The 15,921-nt window shown below is 41.6% G+C and overlaps 1 protein-coding gene across 5 annotated transcripts in view; it reads right to left on the minus strand.

Moving 5' to 3' along the window:
- The window catches only part of PLEKHM3 (pleckstrin homology domain containing M3), a 206,879-nt gene that overhangs the window by 24,480 nt on the left and 166,478 nt on the right, over positions 1 to 15,921 (minus strand). For all 5 annotated transcript variants that reach the window (XM_009182899.4, XM_031651488.1, XM_021923918.2 and 2 more), the window contains one exon: positions 13,190 to 13,347. In XM_009182899.4, coding sequence (XP_009181163.1) covers positions 13,190 to 13,347 — 158 coding nt within the window. The remainder of the gene's footprint in view (positions 1 to 13,189; positions 13,348 to 15,921) is intronic.

Raw genomic sequence — 15,921 nt, forward strand, 5'->3', positions numbered from 1 at the left:
GTGCTTCTCTCCCCGTCTCCTCAGGAGTTTTGTTCCACCTGCCTCTGTCTCCACCCCTTCCCCACCAAAAAATTCTTGCCTAAACACTTAACATGAAAGTCTCTTTCAAAAAGTGACAAACTACAACTGGTTCCTCAGAAAAATGAGAGTCTTTGTAAGGTTACTGACACATCTGGGGCTTGATGGTTTCTTTGGCACGTATGTGACAACTTTAGGCAAAACCATCTCCACATTCAGCCTCCCTGGAGCCTTCTCCATGCATTGTGCCCAGGGGCAAATCTACGGGTAACAGGGCAACAGAAAACACAGCTCTTGACGGATTGATTGTTCAAGCTGTGCTGAGAAGAATTAGGCATCTCAGCATCATCTATGGGAAGAAGTAGTTCTACATTTTATAATAAAGCAGATTCCTCTTTTTAAACAAGGCTTTAAAAGGTTTGAGTACAATTAGGTATTTGAAGCTTCATGTGTACATGAGCCTTAAAGAAGGGAAGAAAGTGCCAAGGCAAAGAACAAAGTCCATGCCCCAACAAGTTTAGGTCCTCAGAAGCAGGGTGGTATGGATTGCAGTGAAACGGAAAACGACAAAGACCAATTCCAAGCGTCGAGCGTGTTGGGAGGAGTCTCCATGTTCTTCAGGACAACCTGGACATTTCTGAAGTTTGGCCAGATGGATGAAAGCAATGGGGCTTGGACTAAGGTTCATGGGAGGCCTTCTTTTTTTGGTAAGATTACCTGACAAAATAGATTTTAAAAATGAAAAAGCAGATAAACTCTGTTAGAAGCTCATCTGCTATGCACTTCTCCATGAGGCTGATGTTTGTTCTCAAGACTGATGTAGAAAATATTCTTTAAATGTGTGCAGGCTGGGCGTGGTGGCTTACACCTGTAATCCCAGCACTTCGGGGGGCCGAGGCGGGCAGATCACTGGAGGCCAGGAGCTTGAGACCAGCCTGGCCAACATGGCGAAACTCCGTCTGTACTAAAAATACAAAAACTAGCCAGGCGTGGACGTGCCCACTTGTAATCCCAGCTACTCGGGGGCTAAGGCAGGAGAACTGCTTGAACCTGGGAGGTGGAGGTTGCAGTGAGCCGAGATCATGCCACTGCACTCCAGCCTGGGCCATGGAGCGAGACTCTGTCTCAAAAAAAAAAAAAAAAAAGGGTGTACAGACTAGATGTAGTAGTAGACTATGCTAACTCAAGTGGTAAGCGGGTAAGAATTTGGTGTTAATAAGTTCAATGCCCTGTGTGCCACCATTATTTCTTGGAAGAGGGGATGGAGTGCTCAATTACTTGTGCACAAAGAAAAACTGGCAAGCAATGCTCAGTCTACACCTCTGAATTCCAACGCTTTAAAAAACAACCCTTTTTCGAAGAGTAACCACGGAGCTGCCGATGCCCTGCTAACACAGAACACCTCCTCTGATGCCTTCCCTGGTGTCAGTGAATGTTGCTGACCAGGGCAGTCTTGTGCTGTCACCAGAGAAACACCTTAAATGGTACACCAATTGCTTCAACCTTATATAGAAAGCTGCAGTGTTACCTCAGACTTGTGTTATGCTCCTCTATCTTTGGAGGTATTTTATATTCCCTTAACTAATTAGTTTATTTAAAAAACACTGTCAGTGTTCTTATGAATGCATATATACTTAGGCAAGCTTAAACCAAACAGTAAGTATTTATGTAATGCTTAGTCCATTTCGTGTTGGTAAAACAGAATACCTGAGACAGGGAAAATTTATTTTTAAAGTTTATTTGGCTCCTGATTCTGGAGGCTGGGAGGTCTAGGAAACATGGCACTGGCATCTGCTCAGCTTTTGGTGAGCCCTCGAGCTGCGTCACAAACGGCAGGGAAGTGGAAGGGGAAGCAGGCATGTGGAAAAGGACCGAACGCAGGAGGCAACTCGCTTTCTAACAACCCCCTATCACCGAACTAACCCATTCCCTCCAGAACTCATCCATTCCTGTCAGAAGGAGATTAATCCATGTTAACGACCTCATCACCTCTTAAAGGCACCACCTCCCAACACCTCTACACTGGGGACCAAGCTTCAACAAGTTTTTCTGGGGACAAACCATATTCAAACCATAGAAAATGCCTACCAGCTGGAGGATACTAAAATCAGTTTCAGTAGAATCTTCTCATAGAATACTCACATTTAAACACAGTGCCAAGTGGCATAAAGGTCATAAAGTCTTTAAGTGCAACATTATTCATAGTGAAAACCCTAAGAGGATGAGTTACATGTCACATGAAAAACTCATGAAAGCCAAATGGACAGGACAGAAATGATGAAACTGATTTATCACAGTTGGTTTATTTTGTAAGTCCTATGTTAAAAATGCACACTGAGGGTTTTTAAGATGAAGTGTTTATGTACTTGTAATCTCGAAGCATTTTAAGATTCAGAAATAGCATCTTTGCAGAAATGTAGAAAGCAGGATTGTCTTCTTAGCAGCATTAGGAAGGGGATCTTAATAACGAGAGAAGATTAGGGATGTGTAAAGATGTCAGAAAGAAAGCTGCATAGGAGGCAATTTAAGGATTAAAAAAAAATCTAAATCCTGGGTCATTTTGTGGATGTATGTGACTTTTTTGCTTTTATATTCATTGTTTTCCCTTAAATTGTAGAGCAGTGTCAGGCTAATATTCTGATTTGCAATTCTTAAAAGTTAGAGCCCTTCCTTCTTATTCTCAATCAAGGAGGGCATGTTTCGTCATTTCTATTTTTTTTTTTTTTTTTGAGACGGAGTCTCGCTGTGTCTCCCAGGCTGGAGTGCAGTGGCGTGATCTCGGGGGCTCACTGCAAGCTCCGCCTCCCGGGTTCACGCCATTCTCCCGCCTCAGCCTCCCAAGTAGCTGGGACTACAGGCGCCCGCCACCACGCCCGGCTAGTTTTTTGTATTTTTAGTAGAGACGGGGTTTCACCATGTTAGCCAGGATAGTCTCGATCTCCTGACCTCGTGATCCACCCGCCTTGGCCTCCCAAAGTTCTGGGATTACAGGCTTGAGCCACCGCGCCCGGCCCATTTCTATTTTTTTAGGACATGGAATTTTATCATTGTTTTATCAAAATGTTTATCTCTCCCAAGGCTATGCTTTCCTTGTAATCCTCTAGGAGGATAAATGCTTGATTAGGCTTTAGCAAAGCAGTTTTATGCTTCAGGATATTCTTATTGTATTTAAAAATCTTGCAATCTGGGTTTTAGGGTTTTTCTATTTAGGTTAAAGAGAGGTATGTATTTAATTTGTGTTTGAGGCCGGGTGGAGTGGCTCATGTCTATAGTCCCAGTACTTTGGGAGGCCGAGGCAGGTGGATCACCTGAGGTTAGGAGTTCGAGACCGGCCAGGTCAACATGATGAAACCCAGTCTCTACTAAAAATACAAAAAAATTAGTGGGGCGTGGTGGTGGGTGCCTGTAATCCCAGATACACCGGAGGCTGAGTCAGGAGAATCGCTTGAACCCAGGAGGCAGAGGTTGCAGTTAGCTGAGGTCGCGCCATTGTACCCCAGCCTGGGCAAGAAGAGTGAAACCATCTCAAAAAAAAAAAAAAAAAAAGTGTGTTTGAGAAGAAAGGATATCTCAAGGTAAAACTGTCAGCATTATCTTCTGAATGGAGGGGAGTTTGCTTTGGTGCAACAAACAGGGATTTGCCTGTGGAAGTCCAGTTTAGGCAGATCCTCAGCTTCATAGGCACCCTTGCCGAACCTGACCTGCCAAGGGATGCACAGGAGGTGGAAGCTCTGCTGTTGTCTCCACAACAGTACGTTGGACATTTTACAGAAGGAAGGCATATCTTTCCCCCAAACCAATCTAATCATGGCTTACTGCTCCGAGTGTAAAGACTCCCAAGGCAGCAAATAAAATGGCATTTCAAAATAGCAGTTTTGGAGAAGACTTCTTTAATGACAGAGGTACATACTTTTTTCAAATTGATTTGAGGGGGTATATGGCAAAATGTTTTGAAGACTTCAGGTACAGAAGGAGCAGTGAGATATAATGGAAAAAACATGGATTTTGGAGTCAGATGTATTTGGATTCAAGTTTTGGCCTTATCTCTAGGGCCAAGTTAATTGACTTCTCTGAACCTAGGTTTCTTCATTATTAAAATGAAAGTAACACTATTTCCTCAGAGGACTGGCAGAAAAATTAGATAAGATATATAAGTTGCTGGCACTAATACTAATAAATGTTAGTGCCATTCCCTTACAATCCCAGCACCTTCTCTATATCTGCCAGAGGTGGGGTCCTAAAATACTAGGGGTATATTTTCAAATTACATAGTCATGAAACTTCCTCCTGCATAATAATTAATTTAATAAGGAAAAGAAAGCCTGAAGGAGTTGACGAATGTTTGCTATATAGTCATAATCAAATGAACACGTTAAAACTGAGTATATTCTAGTACTGAAGAACATAAATCAGTGACTCAGAGTTCAACATAGACAGAGGGAACAATAGACACTGGGGACTCAAAAGAGGGGAGGGAGACAGGGAAAGGCTGAAAAACTTCCTGTTGGGTACTATGTTCACTATATAGGTGACGGGATCAATGAAAACCCAAACCTCAGCATCATGCCACATATCCTTGTAATAAATCTGCATATGGGTCTCCAAATCTAAAATTTAAAAAGAAAAAAGAAAAAACAAAACAAAAAAAACCCCCCAAACCTAAAAAACACAGAGCTCCCTAATACTTTTAGAAACTGTGGAACGTCTTTCTCACTCAACATGCACATCACTTCTGTGGATGATTTTAGAAACTGTGGAACGTCTTTCTCACTCAACATGCACATCACTTCTGTGGATGATGGAGCCCTTCTGGGAGCTTCAGGTCCATCCCTCTACTGTGCTCCTCCCACACTTTCACAGAACTGCCTACTGGCCTGTCTGTCCCTACTAAACTCAACTCTTTGTTGAGTTCACAGTTCATGCTGTGTTCACTGTGTCTCCAGAACCTAGCCCAATGCACATACGTGATACACTCAATAAATTATTTATTAGGGTCAGGCTCACATTTGTAATCCCAGCACTTTGGGAGGCCGAGGCGGGTGGATCACCAGAGGTCAGGAGTTTGAGACCAGCCTGACCAACATGGTGAAACCTCGTCTCTACTAAAAATACAAAATTAGCCAAGTGTGGTGGCACATGCCTGTAATCCCAGCTACTTGGGAGGCTGAGGCAGGAGAATCACTTGAACCCAGGAGGTGGAGGTTGCAGTGAGCCGAGATCATGCCATTGTACTACAGTCTGGGTAATAAGAGTGATACTTTGTCTCCAAAAAAAAAAAAAAATCATTTATTAAAAGTACAGGGCCGGGTGTGGTGGCTCACACCTATAATCCCAGCACTTTGGGAGGTTGAGGTGGGCAGATCACCTGAGGTCAGGAGTTTGAGACTAGCTTGGCCAACATGGTGAAACTCTGTCTCTACTACTAAAAATACAAAAATTAGCCAGGTGTGGTGGTGGGTGCCTGTAATCCCAGCTACTTGGGAGGTTGAGGCAGGAGAACCACTTGAACCCGGGAGGTGGAAGTTGCAGTGATCTGAGATCATGCCACCACACTCCAGCCCTGGCGACAGAGCAAGACTCCGTCTCAAAAAACAAACAAACAAAAACAAACCAACAAACAAATACAAACCGTTATCATGCTTGTGAATTTTTTTTTTTTTTTTTTTTGACAGAGTCTTACTCTGTTGCCCTGGCTGGAGTGCAGTGGCATGAGCTTGGCTCACTGCAGCCTCCGCCTGCTGAGTTTGAGTGATTCTCATGCCTCAGCCTTCCGAGTAGCTGAGATTACAGGTGTGTGCTACCACGCCCAGCTAATTTTTGTATTTTTATTAGAGACAGGGTTTCACCATATTGACTAGGTTGGTCTTGAACTTCTGACCTCAAGTGATCCAGCCTAGGCCTCCCAAAATGCTGGGATTTACAGGCATGAGCCACCGCGCCCGACCCTGAATTTTGTTTTTTTTTAACTGAATTGTAATTATGCTATTCAAGTGATATTTGGACCTGAAAGGACATTAAGTATATCTCTGAGGACACAAAAATGCCAAATTTAGCAGGATAGTCAAGGGTATGTGGTAACAAATTCACTAAATACCTTATTTCTAAAATTTTTACATACAGATTTTAAAACTTTTTTTTCATGGAAAATTTCAAACATATGCAAAAGTACAGAGAATAGTATATAACAAATCCCTGTGTACCTATCACCTAGCTGCCACAATTATTAATACACTGAAATTTCTTTTTTTTTTTTTTTTTGAGACCGAGTCTTGCTCTGTCACCCAGGCTGAAGTGCAGTGGCGCGATATCGGCTCACTGCAAGCTCTGCCTCCTGGGTTCACTCCTGCCTCAACCTCCCGAGTAGCTGGGACTACAGGACTCCTGCCACTGCACCCTGCTAATTTTTTGTATTTTTAGTAGAGACGGGGTTTCACCACGTTAGCCAGGATGGTCTCAATCTCCTGACCTCGCGATCTGCCTGCCTCGGCCTCCCAAAGTGCTGGGATTACAGGCGTGAGCCACTGCGCCCGGCCAATACATTGAAATTTCTTTCATCTGTATCATCCCCCTACCCCATCATCAGATAATCCTGAAGCAAATCCCAGACATCATATTACTTAATCCACAAAGATTTCAATTACACTGAGATTTTAAAATTTACTTCACTATTCAAATCTATTTTTATTTATCACATTTATTTAAAACATTTTTATAGACATGTTTTGAATCAGCAACTCTATTTCTGACTAAAATTTTCTTTTAATAAATTTTTTATTAGTGTTTCCTTTTGCCTTGTCACAGGGTTGTATAAACCACTCTTGGTGTTTAACCGGAAACTGAACACCACCAAGAGAAAGCTCAACAGGTTTCTGAAAAGTGTTAACCTGGAATTCCAGGAAAGCTGGTCAATGTTCCTTCTGACTCAGACATTTGTACAAGCTTAGAGAACTGCAACTGATCAAGGAAGAGGGAGGATTCTCCATAGTTTTTACTACTGAGTAAAGGCCCCTATGAACCTACAGCTATGATAATGTGGTTATTTTGATGAGAATCCAGCATCTTAACTATGACCACAGCTACCTTAGAGGAGTGATTCTTTTTTCTGGGGTGATTCATAATCATACAGAATCCTTGAAGATACAGATTCTGGAGTTTTAAAAGCCAAGTCTCAAAAAAGATTCTGATGTACAGTCAGAGGGCAGCACCTCTGCCCCAGTCAAGGCACAAGTCCAGGAACTGAGGGCTTTCAACATGTGTGCAAAACCCAGTGCCTAGATCTCAGTTTCTAATGTCATTCTTTAACAAAAGAAACCAAGGCTCCTTGGACACATGTCTGTTCCTAGGATTAGGGCAGGAAATAAGTAAGATGAGCCTGGTGCATCTGGTGGTGCCAGAAAGTAAGGAAATGCTGAAAACCAAACCAAATCAAAAACAAAATCCCATTTTTGCTCCCCCCAGCAAAAATCCCATAATGAGTGGGGTATGTCAAGGGAACAAAGGAGCCTACTGAGAGCTTGAACGGCCAAAGCTGGGACAGTCTGAACAATAAAATATAGAACTGGACTGTAACCCAAAGTATAAATGAACTATGCACAAGTCCATACTGATATAAACAAACAACTGAAAAAAATAAGTGAGGAAGAGACACATCTCCCGTGTGGAAGGATTCTAAATAACTTTATCCATACTCGGCTGCCAAGGGGGTGGAACATCCTGACACAAACACTACAGTGATAAGTCATGTTGACTGTATGCTCCCTTGATATGATGTGATGAAAATGGCACTACCTCTACGGCCTTCCTCCCCAAGCCCATAAAACCGACTCTACACGTAAGAAAAACATCAGGCATATCCAACAGAGATATTCTAGAAAATACTGACCAGTACTCCTCAAAACTGTCAAGGTCATCAAAAACAAGGTCTGAGAAACTGTCACAGCCAAGAGGAGCCTAGGGAGGTGTGACAACTAAATATAATGTGGTATCCTGGAACAGAAGAAGGATGGTAGGTGAAAACTACGGAAATCTGAAAAAACTATGAACTTTAGCTACTAATAATATATCAATATTGGTTCATTAATTGTAACAAATGTACTATACTGACGTAAAATATTAATAGGGGAAACTGAGTGTGTGGTATATGGGAACTCTGTACTATTTCTGTGATTTCTCCATGAGCCTAAAATTGCTCCAATAAGGTTTGGTAAAAATTGTTCATGTTAGAGTCAACTGTTCAATTGAACAACTTTTAAATTTTTATTAATAATAGACTAATTTTTAGAATAGTTTTAGATTTACAGAAAAATTGGGCAGAGTTCCCATATTCCACCCTACCACCTCCTGTTGTGTTGTCTTTATTAACAACATTTTGCAATCCTATGATACATTTGTTACAAAATTAGTGAACCAATATGGATATATCATTATTAACTAAAGTCCGCCATTTCAGTTAAGGCTCACTCTGTGATGTATGAAACCACAGGTTCTGACAAATGTATAATGTCATGTATACACCATTGGAGCATCATACAGAATAGTTTCACTGTCCTACAAATCTCCTGTGTTTCACCTAGTCATCCCTCCCCAGCCCCCAAATCCCTGTAACCACTGATCTTTTTACTGTCTGTATAGTTTTGTCTTTTCCAAAATGTCATATAGTTGGAATCACATAGTACAGTATGTAGACTTCTCAGAATGGCTTTGCTCACTTGTGATATACGTTTAGGTTTCCTCCATGTCTCTTTGTGGCCTGACAGCTCATTTCTTTTGTTGCTGAATAATATTCCATTGTACGGATATGCCACAGTTTATGCGTTCAGGTACTGAAGGACATCTTGGCTGCTTCCAGTTTTCAGTGATTATGAATAAAGCATCCATATGCATGCTTTTGTGTGGATATACGTTATCAACTTGTGTTACTTCGAGGTATTTTGTTTAATGTCCAAATATTTTGGGATTTTCCAGGTATCTTTGTTACTGATTTCTAGTTTAATTTCATTATGGTTTGAGAGCATACTTTGCATAATTTCTACTCTTTTAAATTTGTTCAGATGTTTTTTTTATGGCCCAGAATGTGGTCTCTCTTGGTAACTGTTCCATGTGACCTTGAGAAGAATGTATATTTTGTTGTTCAATGAAGTATTCTAGAGATGTCAATTAGATCGGGTTAGTTGACAGTGCTGTTGAGTTTAACTATATGCTTACTGATTTTCTGCCTGTTGGACCTGTTAGTTATGAACAGAGAAGCGTTGAAGGCTCTAACTACAACAGTAAACTTGTCTCTCTCTTCTTTCAGTTCCATCAGTTTTTGTCTTACATATTTTGACTCTATTTATACATTAAGGATTGTTACATCTTTTTGGAGAACTGACCCATCTTTATCCTTGGGGATTCTTTCTCTCTAATCTTCATTCTAAAAATGAATCTGGACACTCTTTGTTACCTAATATGGTGGAGTCAGGCAATTTTTTTTTTGCAACTCTAGTATCTCATTCTGAATATTTTACTCTGGATATCTCATTCTGGAGATAAAAGTAGTGAGTGAAAGTTTGTTATTATTCCTTTCAATATTCCGTAGCATTCACTGGTGAAGCCATCTGGCCTCTCTGTGGGAAGATTTCAAAATTACTAATTCAATTTCTTTACTTGTTTTAGGTCTATTCATATTTCTACTTCTTGTTGAGTCAGTTTTGGTAATTTGTCTTTCTAGTCATTTGTCCATTTCATCTAAATTTGTCTAATTTGCTGGTATAACGTTGTTTATAATACTTTTATAATTCTTTTAATTTCTGTACCTGTTATAATTCCTGATTTTTGCAATTTGTATCTTCTCTTTTAATTTCTTGATCAGGGTAGCTAAAAGGTTGCTAACTTTGTTGATCTCTCAAAGAATGAACTTGTGATTTTTCTGTTTACTATCTCATTGATAACTGCCTTAATCTTTATTCTTTCCTCTTTCTGCTTGCTTTGGATTTAGTTTGCTCTTTTTTTATCTAGTTTCGTAAGGTGAAATTTTATGATATTGATTTCAGAGCTTTCTTCTTTTCTGATACAAGTATTTATAGTTATAAATTTCATTCTAAGTGCTACTTCAGCAGTTTTTTATATGTTTTATATTTCATTTTCATTTCAAAATATTTTAAAATTTCCCTTGTGTATCCTTCTTTGACCCATGAGTTGCTTAGAAATATATTGTCTAATTTCCAAATGTTTTGGGGTTTCATATATATTCATGTGTGTGTGTGTGTGTGTGTGTGTGTATGTGTATATATATATTTTTTTGAGATGAAGTCTCACTCTGTTGCCCAGATTGGAGTGCAGTCGTGTGATCTTGGCTCACTGCAACCTTTGCCTCCTGGGTTTAAGTGATTCTGCTGCTTCAGCCTCCCGAGTACCTGGGATTACAGGTGTGCGCCACCATGCCTAACTAATCGTATTTTTTTCTACTGTGAATCTTTAATTCCATGTGCCAGAGAACATACTTGGTATAGTCTCAAAATTAATTGAGATTTGTTTTGTGGCCCAGTGTATGATATACTCAGTTAGAAGCATTTAGGCATTTAGAAATTCTTTACTAAATGTGATTTTTTTTTTTTTTTTTTTTTTTTTGAGACAGTTTTGCTGTTACCCAGCCTGGAGTGCAGTGACGTGATCTCCACTCACTACAACCTCAGCCTCCAGGTTCAAGTGATTCCTGTGCCTCAGCCTCCTGAGTAGCTGGGATTACAGGAATTTGCCACCACACCCAGCTAATTTTGTATTTTTAGTAGAGATGGGGTTTTGCCATGTTGGTCAGGCTGGTCTCAAACTCTTTTCCTCTAGTGATCCACCCACCTGCGCCTCCTAAAGCACTGGGATTATAGGTGTGAGTCACCATGCCCAGCCATTAAACATATTTTATTGCAATATAATTCACGTACCATAAAACTCACCCCTTTAAAGTATACAATTCACTAATTTTTAGTGTACTCATAAGACCACGCAACCATTACCACAATCTAATTCCAGAACATTTTCTTCACCCCAAAAAGAAATGTATACCCACGAGTAGTAACTCCTTTTCCTCCTTCCCCCAAGCCTTAGACAACCACTAATCTATTCTCTGTTTCTATGGATTTGTCTATTTTGGACATTTTATATAAATAGAATCATGTAATATGTGGTTTGTATCTGGCTTCCTTCCGTTAGCATGTTTTCAATGTTAATACATGTTGCAGCATGTATCAGTACTTTTTTTCTTTTTATAGCTGAATAATTTTCCATTGTCTGGATATCCTACATTTTGTTTATCCATTCATCAGTTGATAGACAATTAAGTTGTTTCTACTTTTTAGCTATTACAAATGCTGCTGCGGTGAGCATTTGTGTACAAGTTTTATGTGGTGTGCATTTTTTTTGAGACGGAGTCTCGCTCTGTCGCCCAGGCTGGAGTGCAGTGGCATGATCTTGGCTCACTGCAAGCTCTGCCTCCCGGGTTCACGCCATTCTCCTGACTCAGCCTCCTGAGTAGCTGGGACTACAGGCGCCCGCCACCACGCCCGGCTAATTTTTTGTATTTTTAGTAGAGACGGGGTTTCACCATGTTAGCCAGGATGGTCTCAATCTCCTGACCTTGTGATCCACCCGCCTCAGCCTCCCAAAGTGCTGGGATTACAGACGTGAGCTATTGTGCCCAGCCGCATTTTGTGTTTTTTTTTTTAGACAGAGTCTTGCTGTGTTGCCCAGGCTAGAGTGCAGTAGCATAATCTCAACTCACTATAGCCTCTGCCTCCTGGGTTCAAGTGATTCTCCTGCCTCAGCCTCCTGAGTAGCTGGGGTTACAGGTGCCTGCCATCATGCCCAGCTAATTTTTGTATTTTCAGTAGAGATGGGGTTTCACCATGTTGGACAGGCTGGTGTTGAACTCCTGACCTCAGTGATTTTCCTGCCTTGGCCTCCCAAAGTGCTAGGATTACAGGTGTGAGCCACCACACCTGGCCTGGTGTACATTTTTTAGAGGTAACTAATCTCTAGGCTATGGGCTAAGTTACTGTTCACCAGTGTCTTCTAATTTTACTCCTAGTGGTTCGTCTAGTTTGGGCCTTCCTCTGAGACTGCAATTTCCCACTGTGTCTCACTTGGCCCTAAAAAGGCTGTGAGGAGTTTCCTTCCTTTAAGAGGTAGCTAATCTCTAGGCTATATAAGCTCTATAAGCTAAGTACCTGCTCAGGAAACTGGAGGCTGACCTCTGCCTCTGTGTGTATGTGTGTGTGTGTGTATGTATGTGTGTGTTTGTGTATCTGCATGTCTATGTGTTTACGTGTCTGTTTTTCTGTGTGTGGGCCAACCCAAATTCCTGCATGTTTACAAACAGTCTTTAGGTTTTAGGAGAGGCCAAAAGGGCTGAGTCAACTCTCAATATCTTAGCTCTACTCTACATGCTTCAACTCTCCCTGGCTACATGCCTTACCTTCTGTTCTGAACCACAGTATAAGTGAGCCCTGCAGGGTGGGAAATGAGCCATGACATTCATACCCAAAGAAGCCAGTGCACACACATACTGTGTAGATTTCTATTGCGCTTTTGGGATGAAAGGAAAAGTAATATGTATCATTTTGTGAATCATCCATCAATCCATGGATGTGATGATGCCCAAATATTACTTTGGTTAGAAAAATCATCCCACATAAACTCCCACTTTTCTCTCCTTTGGATCCTAAAACTTTCATCGCTCCACTGCAGTATATGCATCTGCGGAGAAAAGCACATGGCCAGGCAGTAGCTGCTCACCAGTGTCCTCTAGTTTCACCCCTGGCGGTAGGTCCAGTTTGGGCCTCTGAGACTGCAGTTTCCCATTGCCTATCATTTGGCCCTTAAAAAATTATTAAGATGCTTCCTCCCCAATCTTCATTCTAAAATTGAACCTGAAGACTCTGTGTTACCTAATAAGGTGGAGTTCGGCAATGTTTCTTTGCAGCTCTGTCATCTCATTCTGGATAAAGGTAGCGAGGTTAAGGGGTGGAAATAAATATGGGAAACCAGAGGGGGAAACATGTTCTCCAAGGACAAGGAAAACCTGATCCAGGGTGAGAGACAGAGATACAGTACTTGACTAAAAGTTGGCCTGGTTTGGCCAAAGAAAATGGCATATTACACATTCGGGTGTTCTTTTATGAAATAAGATATTCTGTACCTGCTTGTTGAAATATCCTCAAAAGGGTAGAGGATCTCTCCATTGTTACAGATTTCGCAGATGAACCCCTTCTGGCTACAAAGACTGCAGCTGTACACGTGTGAGGTGGCAAATTTAATGACCTTGCCCAAGAATGGAGCCAGCTTTCCCTCTATTACCTGCAGAAAGAGAAATGGGACAGGGAAGCACATTTATTGAGAACAGAAGTCTTGTACACACAGGAAAGGAAAGGAATTCCTTTCCTTTATACAACAGGAAAACCTCTAATTATAATTTCTCAGCAACTCTGAGGAAGAAAAGCCATAGTAGTTCTGCTCCAAAAGAACTTTCTGGTTTAAACCACTGGAGGTTGTAAATTAAGATGCTTAAACTTCTTTTGTATTCCTCTTGCTTTGCAGTGTGGTGTAGAAAATTGAGGCCCAACAGATGGGGAACCCTACTTGGATAGACCAACTTTACAGTGAGGGTGTGGTACAAGAGGAGTGTGGTAGGTTTCCTAAAGTACACTGAAAACATACAGAGTAAATCTGACTGCATAAGTTTGTGTTGTAAATGCAATAATACCTTTTCTCTGATGAATTAATGGGATAGTTTTTTCACCATCTTCCCCAAGAACATACAGTAAATGGGGAAAAATAGGTTTTTTTTGCTGCTGGTAAGTATAGCAAAAAAAGCTTGCAATTTGGCAGCCTAATGGCCATTTTCAGCCTGTCGGTTTTTTTTCTTTTAACTCGTGGTGGTTTTTAAAATGAAGTAATTTAAAAATTGGGAAATTTTACATAAAAACCCAGATGTTTGGAAAAATCAGATGATCCAGCACAACTAGGCTTGGATTCAGCGTGATGAGGACCTGGCCATGCGAGGGGCTGCCTGTTTATGCTGAGATATCCGCTCTCTGCCTGACAGCTGTTCCCACCAGGCCCCAGGGTCTTGCATCTGCCTGCCTTCCACAGTGGCCTCGCCTGTTGGCGTGCATACATCCCTGAGTTTGGAACTCACGTTCTGTTGATCATTTCTCACTTACTAATACCCATGGGCTTCAAAGACTTCAGTATTTCACACGCCAGCTAGATAAAATCTGCCTTTACTTCTAATTAATGCAGATACAAATACATGCTGGTTTTGATATAAGAAAATAATTGAAGATTACATTTAATTTGGAAATAGCTGAAAATAGTTTCTTTCAAATGAATATAGTTACATTACAATTTTTCATAAAAATAATATCTGAGGGAGGCCGGGTGCTGTGGCTCACACCTGTAATCCCAGCACTTTGGGAGGCCGAGGCAGGTGGACCGCCTGAGGTTAGAGGTTTGAGACCAGCCTGACCAACATGGCAAAACCCTGTCTCTACTAAAAATACAAAAAATTAGCTGGGCGTGGTGGCAGGTGTCTGTAATCCCAGCTACTCAGGAGGCTGATGCAGGAGAATCACTTGAACCTGGGAGGTGGAGGTTGCAGTGAGCTGAGGTCATACCATTGCACTCCAGCCTGGGCAACAAGAGTGAAACTCCCATCTCAAAAAAGAAAAGAAAAAGAAAAAAATAGTATCTGAGGGAAATGTAGTATAAATCATACCTAAAGAGAAATTACAATGTCTAGGTGACTAGGTAGTAGTGACTGGTAATACAAAAACAAAAGACTACAAAAAATGTAATCATGCCTTTTGCAAAAAATGAAGCTATACATAATAGCTATATATAATACCGGAGATGATAACTGAAGTGGTTTTTAAACATCATGGAATGATCCATGTTTTAGAAATAAATATAATGGTGGTTCCATTCAATTGCCAGACAGGGTACCCTCCCATGGGTGGAAACAAGTCTGCTCCAAGCCAAGGCTAGGCTTTAGGTCCCACGAAGATGATTTCTCTGGAAGGCTGTGGTGAGGCTGCACCAGGAAGTGCCTTTCCCTCTTGCCTCCCACCCTGGTCATTTGCAAGGGAAAGGAGCTGGAGGTACGGGGAGAAAGATCTCCTTCAATTGAAAGTGCCTCCCCTTCAACACTGGAGAACTGAGTCATGCATTTCTTCGAGGTCCAAGGCCATGCTTAGTGCGTAGGCAAGACTTACTTCAGCCCCAGGTGTGGTGACTTAGACTTAGGAAACCAATTATGAGTGGAAAATGAACCTCTAGTTCAACTGTGCCAGATGAAGCAGCCCCCCAGTGCCTACCCTGCCTTGCCCTTCCCCATCATGTACTGTGAAAACCCCTCTGATGGCCTCAAGGCAGTGCCTGCGGGCCAAGGCCCTTCTGGGGGTTTCCATCTTTCTTCCACCAGACTCCAAGCCCACTCTCCTCCAAGACAGTGTTGTCTTTTCTCACCCAGAGTATTAACACTACTAAGTCTTTCACCTTAATTTATGACTCTGAATTTATTCACGTCCTGCCCACTCTAGGTTCACAGAAATAAAATCAAGTGCTAGACACACTGGCTGCCAATAAGGCACTAGCCTTATTGGATGCCACCTGGCATGCTGGGACCTGGCAGTGCCTCTGCTGATCAAGCCCTTTCTCAGTTAATGGGTGTCGAGTTGAGTCATCTGTCCACTGACCCTGACTTCATGTAAGCAGCCGTGGGCTGTGGGCAGACAGGAGCTCAGAAATGCAGCATGAGGCTTTTTTTTTTTTTGAGACAGAGCCTTGCCCTGTCACCTAGGCTGGAGAACAGTGGCACAATCTCAGCTCACTGCAACCTCCGCCTCCCAGGTTCAAGCAATTCTCCTGCCT

This window comes from Papio anubis, chromosome 10, assembly GCF_008728515.1.
Source record: "Papio anubis isolate 15944 chromosome 10, Panubis1.0, whole genome shotgun sequence".
Taxonomy (NCBI): domain Eukaryota; kingdom Metazoa; phylum Chordata; class Mammalia; order Primates; family Cercopithecidae; genus Papio; species Papio anubis.